The sequence below is a fragment of the Pelobates fuscus genome, chromosome 10, assembly GCF_036172605.1.
Source record: "Pelobates fuscus isolate aPelFus1 chromosome 10, aPelFus1.pri, whole genome shotgun sequence".
In the NCBI taxonomy this organism is placed as follows: domain Eukaryota; kingdom Metazoa; phylum Chordata; class Amphibia; order Anura; family Pelobatidae; genus Pelobates; species Pelobates fuscus.
Window position 1 is genome coordinate 40743148 of NC_086326.1, and position 20798 is coordinate 40763945.

General features: G+C 43.4%; 1 protein-coding gene across 1 annotated transcript in view; it reads right to left on the minus strand.

The window, feature by feature from the left end:
* Nucleotides 1–7100: 7100 nt before the first annotated feature.
* IFFO1 (intermediate filament family orphan 1) overlaps nt 7101–20798 on the minus strand; it is a 35520-nt gene continuing 21822 nt past the window's right edge. The window contains exons 5-9 of the mRNA XM_063435218.1: nt 15131–15297; nt 12702–12822; nt 8835–8930; nt 7931–8061; nt 7101–7350 (exon numbers count right to left, since the gene is read on the minus strand). Coding sequence (XP_063291288.1) covers nt 7260–7350; nt 7931–8061; nt 8835–8930; nt 12702–12822; nt 15131–15297 — 606 coding nt within the window. The 3' untranslated portion in view covers nt 7101–7259. The remainder of the gene's footprint in view (nt 7351–7930; nt 8062–8834; nt 8931–12701; nt 12823–15130; nt 15298–20798) is intronic.

Consider the following 20798-nt stretch of genomic DNA (forward strand, 5'->3'; position numbering starts at 1 on the left):
TGGAACAAAATCAAAACAGCTGGCAAACTTGGCAAAGGACTTCTGGCAGTTTTGCCTCCACAACGCTGTGTCGGTTACGGCCGAACACATTCCGGGACTGGACAACGAGTGGGCGGATTGGAATTCGCGATACCTGAAAGATTCAGGAGATTGGCATTTGCTATCCTCGACCTTTCAAAGGATAGATCGGCTACGGGGTCTGCTACACCTGGATTTGTTTGCGTCCACACTGAACTCCCAACTACCCCAGTACTTCAGTTGGAGGCCGGACCCAGCGGCCACTGCGTTGGACGCGTTCCTACAGACGTGGCCGCAACGGCGCCTCTTTGCGTTCCCACCATTCAACCTGATATCCCGGACGCTGGCGTACTCGGCCGGACAGGATTGCACGTTGGTAGTGGTAGTTCCCCTCTGGCAATCTCAACCGTGGTTCCCCCGTCTCCTGGAGATGGCCATGGACTTCCCACGGATGATCGAAATGAGGCCGGATGTGCTTCTGGATCCGGATGGGAACTCGCACGACTTGGTGGACCAGAATTTGCTCCAACTCACGGCTTGGTTGATCTCAGGGGACCCTGGTGTTTCGGACGTTTCGCAAGCTACTGCTCAACTCTTGGAGAATGCCCAGGTACCAGAACGGCTTACAAATCCGCATGGCGCGTGTGGTCTAGCTGGTGCTTGGGAAGATTGCTGGATCCAATTTCTGCCCCTCTGAATGAGCTGCTCAGTTTCCTGACAGAACGTTTCGATTCTTGTTTTGCCTATCGTACCCTTAATGTATATAGATCGGCCATCTCGGCCAGACATCGAGGGATCGATGGATCTCCGATTGGACAACATCCTGATGTGTGCCGCTTGTTGAAAGGTATCCGTTTCGCTAGACCTCCGAGATCTAGATACTCATCGTTTTGGGATGTTAACGTTGTCCTTAGTTTCTTGGACTCCTGGCCCTGTAATGAGGAATTGACGCTCAAACAGTTGTCATGGAAGCTGGCCATGCTTCTGTGTCTCCTTTCGTGCAAGAGGGTATCAGACGTCAGGGCTCTGGACTGGAACGCGGTCTCATTCACTCCCGAAGGTGTGTCGTTTAACATCTCAAGGAGGACTAAGTCGGCTTCCAAGTCGGTGGACTACCCTAGATGCTCGGTCAGACCTGCTTTGTGTCCTGTGGCTTGTCTCCAGGTTTATTTGGATCGTACTCGACAGTTGAGGTTAACTGATTTGCCTCCACTATTTATTTCCTTGAAGGCACCGTTTCTACCAGTCTCCTCGACTACGTTAGCCTGCTGGGTTAAGGGTCTCCATTCCGCTGCAGGAATTGATACTTCGATATTTTCGGCTCATTCGGTTAGGGGTGCCATGGCATCGAAGGCTTCTACAATGGGATGTCGCCTGGACGATATCTTGAAAGCGGCGGATTGGTCTAAGGAATCTACGTTCCACGATTTTTATTTCCGCCCGATTGAACATGTTTCTTCGTTGGTTGTGGCTCAGCTTTATTTTTTTTTTTTTTTTTTATATTCTTTATTTTTGTTGTGCAGATATTGACAAATAGGCTTACATAGACATATCCATTGGTTAAGGTAAAACATAACAGGGTACAGGAGCATTACAAGATATGACAAGAGTGTTGCACAATTTTTTTTTTTTGTATAACAAGCAGGCTTAGTGTGATACGCTGTAGTAAACTGATCATGCTAAACAAAACTTCGCATGAGAAGACAACAAAATGCAGGCAGTAGCATAATACGTGTTACATGACTGTTGTCTGGAGAGGGGTTCCACCCCGCAGGACTCCGTGTGATAGGCGTGAGAGTCCAATTAGTGTTGCTTAGGAGTATGGGGAGGCAGGGTACCTCAGCGTGGTAGCGAGCATGGAGCAGCACACTTGGACATCCCAGGTGTCCCTCAGCCTGTGCCTTTGAAGGGCAGTAATGTCCCGGATATCGGTGCTAATTAGCAAGCTCTGTGGGGTAAGTGCCAGTGAGAGGGTACCTTGATGTTATATCAGATGTTGGGGCAGTCAGCATTCCGTGGTGTGTTGCCGTCCGGCTGGTAGCTCTCCTGTCTGTCTAACATAGGAAGCCACAGGTGCAGGCGACTGGGAGTTGGCGCTGATTGACAGGATCTCGTTCGCCCTTGTGCAGCTTTGTCCAGAGTTGTGTGCACCCAGTTGCATGATCTGGAACAAGCGGGTCCGCCGCGTGGGTAGGCTGTAAGCAGGCCTTCATAGGAGCGGGCCTAGGTCTGGCGGCCATCTTGCTTTGGGCCTTGAGCTCACGTGGTGGTATAATGTTGCCTCCGAGAGCCGTTACGGGATGAGGACCGGGATAACCCCCCCGGTCCAAAGGGGGGGGGATCGGGACCGGGCCCGCAGTGATGCAGCTCCTCCGTTGGGCCCCGTAGGGCAGGATAGTGGAACGGCGGCCGTCCAGTCCACTCACCGCCGGGCTAGTCTCGCTTGGTACGGCAGAGATCTCTCCCCCGAGGGACTTAAACTCCAGGAGTAAGCCTCTCCTCGGCTCCGGTGGCCCTTATGCATCGAGGGTCGCAGTTGTGGGTCAGGTAAGTAGCCAACATTCCCGGTTTTCAGGCTTATTATTATGAGATTTGCAGGAGCTGGTCTCTCCTGCGACCGTTCAGGTCGGCGGCCCGGCCCCGCCCCCCCGTGGCTCAGCTTTAAACTAGCATAATAGCATAATAGCCTCCGTGTCATTAATAAAATTCCCAGATTTTACTAATAACATGACGTAAAGTCATGATTTTATTAATGACACGGAGGCGAGTATTATTCCCGCCCACCCGTGGGTCTGGGTCAGGTTTACGGTTATGGTTTAATCGGGGGGATCTTCTTCTTATCTCACGGTAAGTACACGTTTTACTTGTATTAAGTACATGGTAATTGTATGGTGCGACATATGTACATAATATTCTGACTATGATGCACTTTGTATGCAGGTCACATGATTCTGATATGTTACACTCAGATCCTAAGTTTGGAGTTTACCACCTATTTCTTTGTTTTACAGCTTGATTTCGTTCTGATGAAGTTTACCAGTTTGCGTTTGTTAATTACTGAAGTGGATGTTTCGGTTTGGGTCAAGTACACGGATAGAGACTTATGGACTGTTCCTAGAGACTGATTGGCTGCCCTGTTACTAGGCAGATCTGGTTGTATCTGTTATATATTTTTACAAATTTTTCTCTTTCAGTTATATTTCTCTTTGCTGCTGAGGAATAAAGTAAGAAAGAGATAGCATAATACTCGCCTCTGTGTCATTAATAAAATCATGACTTTACGTCATGTTATTAGTAAAATCTGGGAATTGTGGCCTAACAATCATAGCTTTAATTTTTTTTTTTTTTAAGTTGTATTATTTTAAGGATGTCTATTTAAATTTAAAGGAACTCTCTAGTGCCAGGAAAACATATCCAGGACTCTGCAGTGCCCCTCTCCCTCCCACCCCCCACCCCCCCCCATCCCATGTTGCTGAAGGGGTAAAAACCCCTTCCGTGACTTACCTGAATCCAGCGCTGATGTCCCTCAGCGCTGTGTCAGGCTTTGCCCCATTCCTTATGTTGGCAGGGGAGACCTAATGTGCATGCGCGGCAATGGCCGCATACTAGAGACCTCCCCATAGGAAAGCATTATTCAATGCATAGCGTGAGGACGTCCAGCGTCGTTTAAAACACTTTTCGTGTTCTAAGAACACTGAAGTCCCTCTAGTGGCTGTCTGATAGACAGCCACTAGAAGAGAACTTAACCCTGCAAGGTAATTATTGCAATCTATGAAAACTGCAATAATTACACTTGCAGGGTTAAGGGTGGTGGGAGTTGGCACCCAGACCACTCCAATGTGCAGACGTGGTCTGGGTGCCTGGAGTGTCCCTTTAAGCTTATGATGGCAGGGTTTGACCATATTGAATTCAATGGACTCTCCAGGTCGATGTTGTAACCCCCTTGTTTTCAATGCATTATGTAGAAAAACATATATCAACAAATAATTAAAACCGCAAGAAAGATCACTCACCTTTTTAAGTGCATTTACCGCAAATCACCACAGTCTGAAGTTTCTTGCAGTTATCTATGCTCAGACTACAATGTACCTGCCAAGGTTTCAGCCCATCCTAACCATCTCATTATTTTCATTGGAAATGCTGTACATACCTAATCTAAATCATTGTCCCATGCTCAGATGTTCACTACTCAACTTCATCAGAAAAGGTCAATTAACCTGCAGCACAAACTAACCTTTATTTCAAGAGTTCCATTTAATCTCTCTGATGGCAGGGACTTTAATTTACTATACAATAACTTAAGACCCTGCGCCCAATAACCTGAGATTTTATGGTGATTGTTTGTTATTGCTTTGAGCGAGACCTTTAAACCAACTGCCGAAGGGTTAGAATGCTCAGGTCAGACTCCAAAATTCTATAGTCTGTTCTTGTATCGGGACTGTATTGTGATTTGTGTTCAGCATTGTCAATAATGTGTGTGTGCCACTTATGTCAGTAACTGTATTGACAAAATATATAACCACAGAATCAATATTTGGAAAATAACGAGTAGTCAGCGGACATAATATATAGATCTGTATTATTAGAGCTCTTTATGTACACTTTAATTGCATAAATCCATAGAATCTATACACATGCCTTTTATCGCTTTTCATTTACAAATCATCTGGCTTTTCTGGCTAAAGATAAAAAAAAATCTATAGATTTGTCAATATCTTTGAAGAAAGAAATATTTTGTCGTCATTACTTGCTAATATATACATGAGAGAAATCTCATGAAACCCAAACCCACAAGCATTCAGCAGCTATATCCAAGCATCGCACCCATATATATTCTTAAAATGTTTGGCAGCATTGCACTTTGTTTAGCCCCATCCAATATGTATACCCAGCATCTGACTGCAACATACCCCATATATACCCTGCGCCAGTCCACACATTTGCCCATATACCTAGTATCTGTCCATATGCACCCAATTTATACTCAGTGCTTTGCCATAGATTGCCCATATACACCCAGTGTGTGAATAACCTTTTCATACGTAAACAGTTGCAGGCCAAAGTTTGCCCATACATACCCCATACTTGGCCATAACCTAAACCATATTTACCTGCACTCGAACATGAATCTGCCCCTTATATATACACACCGACTGGCGCCATATGCACCCGCTGTCTGACTGTACACTACCTATAACTTTCGCAGAGCCTTTTATATTGCCTTCCTTGTCCTTACAGAACTCCAATGTCCAGTCAGTGCACACACACAGACGCCCATATACTTACCAGCTTGTGCGTTTATTTTACATTTTGATTGGTTGAACTACTGACTGTAATCCCACCTAATATGCAATCTGCATAGAAGTCTGTGGGAGCCAGGTAGCAACTTGCTCTCTGTCCAGAAATACAGAAATGTAAGTGGAAGAGCCCCTCCATTGTGGCACTTACACCCATGTGCACCTTAGAAAGCAGGGGACCATGCCCATGGAGTAGACTCAAACTACCACATAAGGTGTTGGATAGTTATCTATCTATCTACCTACCTACCTCTTCATCCATCCACACTGTCGGACAGTGGCCAATATACGAGATCAGGGTCATTGCTAATAGGGGAGGCGGGGTGGCGGGCGAGTTAGGGGGATGACCTGGGCTAGAACCCAAAGTGGGGGTGAAAATCCCCAGGTCTGATTTCGGCACCCTGTCATTGTTAGCCTGGCATGTCCTGTAATACTGAGAGAGAAACCTACACCAGATTTTGAGTTAACTTAGCGGCACAGTGTGCAAGTACTGCAGTGAGTGAAGGGTTTGAATTCAGCAGGCGCATGGTTTATGCAATGGGTGCATGGTTTTAATGCAGTGGGTGCATAGTTTATGCAATGGCTGCATGGTTTTATTGCAATGAGTGCATGGTTTTATGCTGTGGGTGCATGGTTTTAATGCAGTGGGTGCATGTTTTTATTGCTATGAGCGCATGGTTTTAATGCAGTGGTTGCATAGTTTTAATGCAGTGGGTGCAGGGTTTTAGCACTGCAGGTTTGTGGTTAGTACAGCTTGGTGCACGCTTAATACAGTAGGCGTGGAGTCTATCAATATAGGGTTATATAATACTCTGAATTCCAAGATTTGGTATCATAATGGAATTCAATGAACAGGTTATGGGTTTGGGTTTGGGTTGGGCGTGGTGCAGGCTAAGCTCTCATGTTCCCCTAAACCTTTTATAGAAACCCCAGTTCTGTGTGGTTTTTCTAAATCTTAGAGAGGCACAAGACCTCAGACTTCCCCCAAGAAATAATGAGTGGTCCACGCCAGTACTAATTATATACAGAAACACTAAAATGCACATTTATAGCGTCAAAGTAGCCTACCAGACAGGTGCCTATTGGCTGGCTACCTACTGGCATATCCAGCCCCAATATCAGACTGCCCTGTATATACAAGCTGTATAACAGCAAACTGCACCATATATACACTTTCTGTATAGCCATAATATGCATTTATATACCGCCTGCGGGACAGCAGCCTATCACATATATAGAAAGTCTCTATATAAAACTACCCTCATATCTTTTGTCTGATAGAGATTTACCCCACCAGTACGTGAAAGTATCCTAACCCTATATATACCCAAACTGGCATTTCCATAATCAATATGTACTCTGTGGCTAACAGTACCTACTATACTCTGTATAGTCTGACATACTAGGCCCATTTCCTGAAAGCCCCACACTCCATAAAAACCCAGGCCCTGCCAGCATCAAACGCCATATATACCATCACCATACTCTGTATATACCCAGTGACCGTCAATACCATACCACCATCTGTACCTAGTGCCTGATAACACTATGTCCAGTATATACCAGGTACCTGACAGCCCCATACTATGTGTATAAAAAGTTTATGTGAGATTTGCACCCCATATTTTTTCAGAATTGTACAGTACCCCAGAAATGTCCTGGTGAAGTTTCATTCTCTATATGTGTATATATTCTGACAATTTTTTTACCCCTAAATATATCTACTGGCTGACAGAAAAATGTATTGCTATATATATATATATATATATATATATATATCACACGCACACATTATTCTGGAATTCCCATATAGACCCAACATCTGTAAGCTTAGCACCCCAAAAGTCTTAGGACGGTAAACACCCTGCTATATGCTCAGTGGTACAGTCTGGAAGGCAGTGGTGGAGAAGCAGGGTGTTTAAAGAGGTAGATTCTGGCCCCCAATCATCTTGCTGAGCTGTCAGAAGAAGGGGGATCTCGGTCAGAATCCTCTGGGTCTTCATTACAGTTAGATTCGCTACTGGGAGGTGGAGATCTAAGAAGAAAAAAGGTCAAATATGAGTCTGTCAAATACAGTGGACTTTCCAGTGACCGGTGCTCTGACTGGATGACTAGTCTTTGACCATAACTCTGACTGAGAGACTAAACTCTGGTGGTCTCATATGGTCTTTCTGGCTGGTCGGCAAATCTCTTACCTTTACTCTTACAGCTAATCTTGGAATTTTGCTGAGATTATATAAGGGAACCTTCACCTCTGCTCTGATTGTCTAGTCATTTATCAACATTCAGATTGGACAGTTAATATCAAACCATGGTTAGGATTGGATGTCTGTCTGGATTCTTATAGTTTCACCCAATAACTATTTTCTTACCCTTTTGTTTAATATATTAGTAAGTTTTTAAATTTGGGGCTAATTTGGGATTTACCTTCAGTCTTCCAGGGCAGGACATAATATGATGGTTGGTTTGAAACTTTTGGAAAGTTGATTAATCTTCTATACCTACTAGCCATTTTTCTTTTTCAGGCCGTTATTCAAACCCTGACACATGGCCACCTTTTATTGACATATGTGCCCATCTGCTTTGTCTGATCGGATGCTTGATAGCAGCCTCACCTATCTTCAGATTGATTGATAAGTCTTCGGCAGGTCTCCATTTGCACATCTAGTCCCCTCTTCATGCTGCACATTTCCATGTATTCGTGAAGGTGGCGCGTCATATCATCCTTAGCTGTGGCTAGTTCCAGCTGTAAATCACAAAGAAATCAGTATTAGTCTACCACCAAGGTCCATAACAATGTGGTGAAGCAACCATGTGATGAATTAAGATATGGGTCCATCAAGCAGACAATAGTTTTGTTGTCCAAAAGAAACACAAATATAAAGTCAAGTGAGACTAGATTGAACCATGACTGAAAAGGAAAAAAATCTTTACTCAATACACACACTTTCTATACTATCTATAAATCAATCACACAAAAACATCAACCATCTATTGTTACCATATACACTGAAAAAGAAATGAAATACATTTTTGGTTTCAGATTTTTCTATGAACACAGTTTCACATTCTCTGAAGTACTCGGGTTTGGGATTTGATGTATATGTTTGCCAACCCAGTCTGTCACTAGCATTAAAGACACTTAGTCCTTTTGGTGATTTAGTAGTTGAGGTCGTGGCTTCAGCTTGATCCAACATGTTTGTATATGTGGTTTTCAAATATATCTGAGGATCTATAAAAAGCATGTATACATGAATATGCAGACCGAATACTGATAATCTTTGAATTCCACTGGTTCTGCAGACACCTTTGGGCCTTAAGTGAAGAAGCCCTTTGATTACCATACCTACTTTAGATTTACTCACAAGTTTCTGGCTAAAATGATGACCAATAAATCACTGCTTAAGGCCAGTCTGTGGTCAATAGATAACTACCCTCGGCTTTAATCAATCGTCTGCATTTCCAGTAAGGACCTTCCATCACACTGCTCAACAGCCAAGGCAACAATGTCTCTCTCACCTCAATCTGGCCGATAGTTTCTTGATATTCTTTTTCTCGACTCTTGAAAAGAGATTCAGTGTCTTTGATCACCTCTTCCAGACTGTCTTCCTGTGTCTGAGACATCAAAAGAGGAATAAAAGAGATCAAGGGGACACTAATGATGGGATCACATCACATCACATGTACTAAAGTAAGCATGTACATACAAGATAAAGGCAGTTAGCAGCTAATCCATTAAAATATTAAGGGTTGCAAAAATATACCAATAACAAAATAAATTCATAGCAAAATATAAATTATTTTATTTATATTTTTATTCCGATTGTATGCGCAATGAATTCAGATTTTCAGCCACCATTTAAAGTAACAGAAATATTATCCTCTTGGCTTCCTTCAGTTGTAACACTTCGAATTAGGGTACAGCACACTTTTATGCAGATAACATTCGTATTCAATCGGGATTATAAAACATACTGTGACTTTGTAAGTCATCGGCCACCATACAGCACCAATTTGTTACTTACACAAGAAACATACTGAACCTTGAGATGTGTCCGGTCAATTCACTTGTGTAAATATAGCTCTTATTATTATTATTATTATATCTGATGCATTCAATAAAAAATTGCAAAGTCATTCACTAAGTTGGCGGGTATTTGTCGGAAATTCAAACTGAGTTTCAAAATTAATCAATTAACGTCTTTGCATTTATCTTTTCTAGAAATATTGTGGCTATGTAGTAGGGGGGGGGGTTTCCCAGGACTAGAAGTTCTCTTCCGTTACAGTGATCTCTGCCTACTCCCTATATTGGTTTAAAATGTAATTTAAATATATTTTATTCACCTAATTTCCAACGAGGATAAGACCATTGCTCCCCAATACGCCTCCATCTTCCGCTTTTTCGTCCGATCCAATACTTGCACGAGGGACAAGACGTGCACGAGGGACAAGACGTGCATGCGTGGCAAAACACAGCACTGATTGAAGAATAGAGCCTACTCGGTGATTGCAGCGAAAGCACCCTCTAGTGGCCACCAGGAAGATAGCCAATAGAGGTGTGTTACTGTTTAGCAGATGCAGCAATGTTTTAATTGCAGGGTTAGATGTCAGTGTTCTAATTGCAGGTTACAACTATAGGACCCACGCACCCAGACCACTTCATTGAGGTATAAAGGTCCGTTAAGCAGAAGGGAAAATACCAATTTGAAATAGAGTAGATCTGACACTGTCGTTTCAATATAAATGCATACAATATATGCATACACACATAACACCCATCAGCCTCAGCCAGCACCAACATCCTCACAGGGGGACAAGCAGGAGATTATTGAGTCACCAAGAGACTGGGACCCCGTCCTTTTAAAGGGACGGTGTTGGAGACCAATATCATTTGGTATTTTTGGAGATTAATATGGTGCGCCAAAAGATGCATAGAGGATAGTTAGGAGTGCAAAGTTCAGAAAACATATGGTTATGGAGTAAAGGTTTAGGCAAACAGATTCTGCTGATAACTGGAGTAAGTATCCTTCAGTGAGAGTGAAAAGGGAAAACAGGGCTATTTAGACAGAGTCAATGGAGGGTAAAGTACTAAACACACTACAAGTGGCGTAATCAGCACGGAACGCAGGCGAGGTCCCAGCTCATTGCCCCGGCTTTCACACTTTGCCCCAGAACTAATTTGTTTTCGTGTCCGTGTTATCTACCGGGCGATCACAGTGAAATCAAAGCAAATTTCAGACTGGAGGCCAAAATAGCCGAATTAAAAACAAACTTGACTTTGAGATTTTTTCTCATTCAGTTAACTTGGCTTACAACCTATAATTCCTGGAGAATTCTCACTTTACTGAATTACCATGTTTGTATCCAGGCCTGTGAAACGAGGACACCAGTGCACACTGTCTGAGAATTGTCAGCAATTTAAAGTAAATTTGAAATTTAAGGCTAAAATAATCAAACTGAAAACATGGGTGAATAGGAGAATGTTTATACGTTTGGCTATTTTTGCCTTAAATTACTGACAATTCTCACTTTATTGAATAACCCCGACTGACTTTCCAACATTGCACAAACGGGCATACAAACACAGATAAACATTACAGACAGTGAAATAAATTAGAGAAAACAAGGATAGACAAACACATAGAAATCTATTGAAGCACAAAGTCCAGCTGACCTCCACTCCCCAGAGATCCAGGTGAGGTTTTAATTAATTATATTGTATCTGTGAGCAAAGCAAAGTCAGAAGGAGCTGGTTCAAAACACTAGCATGATGTAAGTATCACAGGTATTAAACAAACACCATTACCATACTTTGAATGGATAGACCTTGCCTCAGGTGGCAAGTCTGAGAGGGTAGTGGATGCATGGAATAGTCTTCCAACTGAAGTGGTAGAGGTTAACACAGTAAAGGAGTTTAAGCATGCGTGGGATAGGCATAAGGCTATCCTAATTATAAGATAAGGCCAGGGACTAATGAAACTATTTAGAAAACTGGGCAGACTAGATGGGCCGAATGGTTCTTATCTAACGTCACATTCTATGACTGCTCCCCACAGATTCTTTCTGCTATTTTTATTTTATATAGCATCAACCTATCTGCAGAGCTTTACAATATTATAAAATGGCAAATTTAACAATCAATGGGACAATTACAGAATGTTACAGGAACAATAGGTTGATGAGGACCCTGCTCAAACAAGCTTACAATCTGTTGCAATGATGTCCCCCCCCCTCCTCCATTTCATTGTTTGTAAGGGGGCAGAGAAGCTACAGAGTCCAAGCAGGTTTTATTTTAGTGTTTATTAACTGATCTGGGAATTTAGGAGAGCTCTGATGACGTGATCAATGAGAAGATGAAACCATTATTTTCCCCTTTTTCAATGTTGCTAACCGCTTGTTTTATTCATGTCACAGATTAATAAAACTATTTATATGTTTCACCTTATATTCCAGGTGGAACCTTTCATTTTTTGCAGACTCCCTTTGGAGATCCCGCAACTTATTCCTAATGGGAAGATCTCACGCCAGCCTACTTGCGATCAGGGCTACAGGTATGAGTGGAGACTTAATTATATTTCCTTGTTTTGCTTGAGCCCTGCCACGTTTTCTCTGAGAATAACGAACAATGAAATTTCAAAATTTGCGGCCGAAATTGCAGAATCTGAAAAATTGTACAAATATCTTTCCAGGTTGGACATACTGATCTAAAAGTGGCCTTTCTGGTTAATAAATAACATCATGTTTGTAACCCTTACACAATTTAGAGGAATAATTCTCCTTCTAAGGGCTAGGTGTAGATAAGGTTACAGCAAAACATTCTGTTTTCTTAAAGGAACACTCCGCAGAGTAAAAACGTTAAAATGCAATTTAGTATATATACTGCAATGAATACATGCATGCATTTCTTAATGCATGTAGTCACAGGGGTATATCTAACAAGAGCTTGCAAAATATGCAATTCTTATAGCTTCAGCCTTTGAGAAACCTCCTGAATCTTTTTTGTTTGTACGCCTGTGTCTGTCTGCGTGAACTGCAGGCATACTCAAGTAGAGCGCGCACATGTCCCTTTCCCTTCGTTAAGGGGAGCTAATGGAACGAGGAAGAAAGCCTCTCTATCTGTCTGACCTCCAGGGAGACCGCCTAATAATAAAAGTGCGGATATCTCAAAGAAATCAGCACTTTTATAAACCAGCTTCTAAAAGAGAAACTCCATAGATATAAAAAAAAAAGCTAAAGTACTTGTGGAGTGGTCCTTTAACCATGTTTCTGCATCCATAGGTTGTAAAACATGGGGGGGGGGGGGTCACTGAGAAACCCTTTTAACCTGCCCAAGTAGTGCAAGGCCCGTTATCTGAGCAAGGCTTTGATCTGTCCGATGGGTCTCACCTCTCCCTGTGTCTCCATTGCCGACATTGTGTAACCTGAAAAATCTTCCCACAATAATAGCGTTTCCTCTGTCTCCTCCCAGGCGAGGCTGTCACAGTCATCTTCGAAATCATACTCGCGACTGGAATAGAATGAAGAGTGTGAGGATGGGAAGAGAATGTAGCCTTGATATAAAGGGGTTTATTTGTTACAATTTAGGGTGCTTCATGGTATAAATGTGCTGGTAGGAATATAAAGGTATGTAGAGCTGTATTCCAATAATGAGTGAGCATTGTACTATAAAGGTGTACTGTATATTGCAAAACATATGCTGTGCGGCAGGGCTTACTCTGTATGTGCCAAATAAATACACACACAGGTAAATAGATCTGTGTGTAGCTCAGTATATGATTATGCGTACTTTATAGATGTGTGTAGCCCTGTCTTAATGTGTGTAGTTCAGTATATGGGTGTGCGCGCACTGTATAGATGTGTGTAGTTCAGTATATGGGTGTGCGCGCACCGTATAGATGTGTGTAGTTCAGTATATGGGTGTGCGCGCACCGTATAGATGTGTGTAGATCAGTATATGGGTGTGTGCGAGTGCTGTATAGATGTGTGTAGTTCAGTATATGGGTGTGCGCGCACTGTATAGATGTGTGTAGTTCAGTATATGGGTGTGCGCGCACCGTATAGATGTGTGTAGTTCAGTATATGGGTGTGCGTGCACTGTATAGATGTGTGTAGTTCAGTATATGGGTGTGTGCGCGCACTGTATAGATGTGTGTAGTTCAGTATATGGGTGTGTGCGAGTGCTGTATAGATGTGTGTAGTTCAGTATATGGGTGTGCGCGAGTGCTGTATAGATGTGTGTAGTTCAGTATATGGGTATGCGCGCACTGTATAGATGTTTTCAATTTCAGTATATGGGTGTGCGCGCACTGTATAGATGTGTGTAGTTCAGTATATGGGTGTGCGCGCACTGTATAGATGTTTTCAATTTCAGTATATGGGTGTGCGCGCACTGTATAGATGTGTGTAGTTCAGTATATGGGTGTGCGCGCACCGTATAGATGTGTGTAGTTCAGTATATGGGTGTGCGCGCACCGTATAGATGTGTGTAGTTCAGTATATGGGTGTGCGCGCACTGTATAGATGTGTGTAGTTCAGTATATGGGTGTGCGCGCACTGTATAGATGTGTGTAGTTCAGTATATGGGTGTGCGCGCACTGTATAGATGTGTGTAGTTCAGTATATGGGTGTGCGCGCACTGTATAGATGTGTGTAGTTCAGTATATGGGTGTGCGCGAGTGCTGTATAGATGTGTGTAGTTCAGTATATGGTTGTGCGCTCGCGCTGTATAGATGTGTGTAGTGCAGTATATGGGTTAGTTATTGGTATACTGTAGTTCAGTATATTAGTGTGTTGCACTATATAAAGGTGTGTACTGCAATATAGGAATGTGCAATTCTGTGTAGGTGTGTGCAGTACGGATGAATGGTGTATATGAGTGTGAAATGCTAGGAAGGGCTCTGCAGTTCAGTATATTGGTGTGTAGCACTTTAAAACCGTTGTATATTGCAGTAGAGCTATGTGTAACTCTATATAGAGGTGTGTACCACTGGATAAGTGTGTTGCTTAGCGCAGGTAATGTTAGCAAAATAGGAGAGAGTTAATGGAGAGATTCACTATTGACAGTGAGAAAATTGCGGTCCGAGAATATGTAATATAACTGTTACCATGACAACATCCCTGCATGCCTTATGCTACATTTACTTTATTAACCCTCACTAAAAACCAACACTAATGAAACCAAAAGAATAAGTCTAAAGTATTGATAACATTAGTAATAACATTTAACCCTTGAAGTACTCAAATTGGTACATGCCATCATAACAGTCTGGTCTGTATCTGTCCTTATCTAAAATGTTACTTCTCTCTTTGGTCGCCTCTGATTCCTAAAGTCTCTGAGTCTCTCACACGTCTGAGATCTTGATGCTGACCTCCTGCTTCCTTTGGGTTAGATGGTTTCTTCGTGAACAGTTGAAATATGTTTGGTCTGGTCCATTTGGGGACTAGGGTAGATCTATGAGTTTGTCGTATAAACCAAATCCAATCACGACATGTTTACAATATTTTGGGTTTATCGTCAGGGTTACCAGATCCACCATATTTGCTGGAACGTACATCACGTGTACATCTAGTTTGGCAGCACATGTAAAGGGTAGCCCTGTAGTATGTAGAATTCAGAAAGAGTATAAGATTACGTAATTGGACAATGAAGAATCCTGCAGGATATCCATTATACATACTGCAGGGCAACCCTTTACATTATATGTAACCTTGAAAACATGATGGATCTGGAACCATATGTATAGCAGCATTAAGGAGTGTATAGGGGGGCACAGTGCAGTATAGAGGTGTATAGGTATGGATAGTGGGGTACATACAGCTGATTCAGCATTCGTTGCATTTCCTCATTAATGCTCATCGCGGTGCTCTCATCCTCCTCGCCTCCCCTCGCGCTGTCGCTCTCACACAGCGATGGCTCGTCATCAGTAGCCGCTTTCCGCTCCTTCCTTCTTCCCAAAACTTTCATTGGGGACAAGTGAACCGTCTGGGTGAGAGAGAAAGAAAGTGGGAATTCAAGGTGTAAATAGCCAAACTAGGAAAATTCTCAGCTATGCTTCCAGTTTTGTTGCTCTGGCCTTACATTTGAAATTCCTTTTGAATTTCCACTTTGGTAAATACCCTTGGCAGGGTTTCCCACTGAAGTGAGAATTCAAGGTTAATTTAAAAGTTAAGGCCAGTGCAGCCAAACCAGAACCATAACTGACTTCAGCTAATTTTACCTTAAATTTGAAATTCGGTTTGAATTCTTATGTTGGTGAATAATCTTTTCACTGGGTGTATGATAGGGAAATTAACTGTTTACAAAGCTAACATCTCTTGTCTATATTCTGCTCCATCGATGAGGAAGCAAAACTACAAATCTTTCCTGGAGACATGGCAAGTAACTCTAACAAGACTGAGATCGTCCTCCTACATCTCTTCTATATAAATCCTGAAAACATCACGTAGCCTCTTCTTTATATCAATGTGCTTTGGAATCACAGATTGCTACATTGTCATTCCAAAAAGCTGTATTGGTTTTAACGCACAAAAAGAGGGAGAGGGTTCGGATGATCCAAGGTGACATTCAATAAAATGATGGCGCGGAGAGACTGAGAGGCGTTTTGTCCATGTTCGGTAGTAAGATATGAACCCCTTTCACCTATGGAACTCTCATAACATGGGGAACCTGGAATTCAGTCAAATAAACCAACCATGTGAATAAGAGCAGGTCCAGCAATGTGCTGGGAGAAATACCACTTCTGATCACTTTATGGGAAATCTCACCGGGACAATGGATACTCCTGTACAGCTGTAATCTGCAGTACTACCACTAGAGGGCGATGACGGCCTATGATTATCTAGACTAGAGACATCCTGTGCCATTAAACAATTTACCTGCAACAGCAAAATTGGTTGCACACCTGCCCTATAGAACACACACACACACACACACACACACAGAGACCTGCCCTATAGAACACACACACACACACACACACACAGAGACCTGCCCTATAGAACACACACACACACACACACAGAGACCTGCCCTATAGATCACACACACACACACAGAGACCTGCCCTATAGAACACACACACACACACACACACAGAGACCTGCCCTATAGATCACACACACACACACACACAGAGACCTGCCCTATAGATCACACACACACACACAGAGACCTGCCCTATAGATCACACACACACACACACACAGAGACCTGCCCTATAGATCACACACACACACACACACACAGAGACCTGCCCTATAGATCACACACACACACAGAGACCTGCCCTATAGAACACACACACACACACACACAGAGACCTGCCCTATAGAACACACACACACACACACACACACAGAGACCTGCCCTATAGATCACACACACACACACAGAGACCTGCCCTATAGAACACACACACACACACACACAGAGACCTGCCCTATAGATCACACACACACACACACAGAGACCTGCCCTATAGATCACACACACACACACACAGAGACCTGCCCTATAGATCACACACACACACACACAGAGACCTGCCCTATAGATCACACACACACACAGAGACCTGCCCTATAGATCACACACACACAGAGACCTGCCCTATAGATCAGACACACACACAGACCTATCCTATAGATCAGACACACACACAGAGACCTGCCCTATAGATCAGACACACACACACACACACACAGACCTGCCCTATAGATCAGACACACACACACACACACACACAGACCTGCCCTATAGATCAGACACACACAGAGACCTGCCCTATAGATCAGACACACACAGAGACCTGCCCTATAGATCAGACACACACACACACACACACAGACCTGCCCTATAGATCACACACAAACACAGACCTGCCCTATAGATCAGACAGACACACACACACACACACACAGACCTGCCCTATAGATCAGACAGACACACACACACACACAGACCTGCCCTATAGATCACACACACACACACACACACAGACCGGCCCTATAGATCAGACACACACACACACACACAGAGACCTGCCCTATAGATCAGACACACACACACAGAGACCTGCCCTATAGATCAGACACACACACACAGAGACCTGCCCTATAGATCAGACACACACACACACAGACCTGCCCTATAGATCAGACACACACACACACACACACACACACACACACACACAGAGACCTGCCCTATAGATCAGACACACACACAGAGACCTGCCCTATAGATCAGACACACACACACACAGAGACCTGCCCTATAGATCAGACACACACACAGAGACCTGCCCTATAGATCAGACACACACACACAGACCTGCCCTATCAATCAGACACACACACACACACACACACACAGAGACCTGCCCTATAGATCAGACACACACACACACACACACACACAGAGACCTGCCCTATAGATCAGACACACACACACACACACACACACAGAGACCTGCCCTATAGATCAGACACACACACACAGACCTGCCCTATCGATCACACACACACACACACACACACACACACACACAGACCTGCCCTATAGATCACACACACACACACAGACCTGCCCTATAGATCACACACACACACACACACAGACCTGCCCTATAGATCACACACACACACACACACACACACACACACACACACAGACCTGCCCTATAGATCACACACACACACACACAGACCTGCCCTATAGATCACACACACACACACACACACACACACCTGCCCTATAGATCACACACACACACACACACACACCTGCCCTATAGATCACACACACACACACACACACACAGACCTGCCCTATAGATCACACACACACACACACACACACAGACCTGCCCTATAGATCACACACACACACACACACACACAGACCTGCCCTATAGATCACACACACACACACACACACACACACCTGCCCTATAGATCACACACACACACACACACACACCTGCCCTATAGATCACACACACACACACACACACCTGCCCTATAGATCACACACACACACACACACACACCTGCCCTATAGATCTCACACACACACACACACACCTGCCCTATAGATCACACACACACACACACGCCCTATAGATCACACACACACACACACACACACACACACACACACACACGCCCTATAGATCACACACACACACACACACACACACACGCCCTATAGATCACACACACACACACACACACACACACAGACCTGCCCTATAGATCACACACACACACACACAGACCTGCCCTATAGATCACACACACACACACACACACACAGACCTGCCCTATAGATCACACACAGACCTGCCCTATAGATCAGACACACACACACACACACAGACCTGCCCTATAGATTAGAGACACACACACACACACACACACACACAGCTGCCCTTTAGATTAGACACACACACACACACACACACCTGCCCCATAGATTAGACACACACACCTGCCCCATAGATTATACACACACACACACCTGCCCCATAGATTACACACACACACACACACCTGCCCTATAGATTAGACACACACACACACCTGTCCTATAGATTAGACCAGTGGTCCCGAACCCAGTCCTCATGGGCCACCAACAATCCAGGATTTATGGATTTCCCTTTTTTTATTCAAATGGAGGTACTGACAAAACCTGGTCATTGATTGTCCATTAGGACTGGGGATCACTGGATTAGACCATGGGTGCCAAAAAGGTAGATCCCCAGATGTTTGAAAACTACATTTTCCATGATGCTTTGTCATTCTAGAGGCATGACCAGCATCAAGGGAGTAGTAGTTCTATAACATCTGGAGATCTCAATTTTGGGCACCCCTGGATTAGACACACACATACCTGCCCTATTGAATAGACACACACACACACACACACACACAAAAACCTGCCCATCGAACGGACACAGGCATACCCACCTATCGTACAGACACACACACACATACACACATACCTGCCTATCGAACCGACATACCACAAACCTTCCAATCTAAACTATCTAGAATTGGGACTCTAGAGCATAAACCTAGGACAGCAGGACAGGACCATCAATAAGGCTCTGTACCGCTGAACCTGGGACTGTTGAGAGGTATGTCATACTTGTGGATATGGTACAATAGGCAATGTCAGATCATGCCCCTGCAGTCTCACAGCTCAATTCCCTGCCATTGAAAAGATACCTGTTATATAGGTATCCCTGTAGTCTGTCCAGCTCTGTGTATTGTATATGTTTCTATGTGTTGTGTCCAGTTCTATGTATTATATCTCTATGTGTTTTCTCAGCTCTGTTTGTGGGTTGGTTATCTCTGTATTGTACTCAGCTCTATGTATTTTATAGATATCTTTATGTTGTGCCCAACTTGTTTTATTGTATGAGAATATCTGCATTATGCAAAGCTCTCTGTATTGTATTGGTATCTCTGTACTGTATCGGGAGGAGTAGTATTCTGGGGGAGGAGTCTGGCGCCTCACCGTCATAAAACATCGCCAGCCGTCAGTTTTCATTACACTAAAGTTGTTTTGGTGCCTTTAGTGTCCCTTTAATATCTACAGACATGCATGCTATCCATTTGAAAAAGTCTCTGACGAAACGCGTTATGGATATTTATATTTGTGTTTTTATAATATATTAAAGTATTTTTTGGACATTTGTTTGTGCCAAAATATCTTTTTTATAGAAACTTAATTATTTTACCCTGGCTTTTTAATCTTTATTGGTTTTATTACACCTTGATAAAAACCCTGGAAGTTTCCTGCATTTTAAAGAAATCCTAGGTGGGGATCAATCCACCAAAGCTGTCTACACAGAGCAGTCGGTCTGCTCTTGGTTTGTGAGTATACCCTTTTATTATTTTATTCACTTTGCCAAACAGTGAGCACTATCGGATGTTTCTTTTTATCTTTTTGAGAATTGGACACCAAGAACACAGAGAGGAACCCATTTAATCCCATAAGCGGGGATTATACCGCTGTATGCGCTTTATTCCAGAGCTAGGACAGTAGCTCTGGTAAATGTGAGTTCTCAACTATTATTATTATTTCTATCCACATCAGTATTGTGCAAACTACACTATTGGTTGTCCATCTCTTCCCTTTTGTCTTTCATATGAGAGGAACTACTACATTGGTAGAGGACACCACCAGCAAAGACCTCCTGTAAGGACACACCAGTTGGACTTTTTCCTCCCTTTGGACTTTACACTGTGTCTGCTTTTATCGTAAGCGCAGCCTTTTTATTATTTTTTACTTATGCATGCTATTGTAGTTACGATAAGATCTCAGGAAATTAAATAATTCTGACAGTTAAATTCAAGAGAGCCGACCAGGCCCGGACTGGCCATCGGGCATACCGGGCAAATGCCCGGTGGGCCGCGATGGCCGTGGGGCCGAGGCCGGCAGGGGAGAACACAGGATCTCCCCTGCCAGCCCCTGCA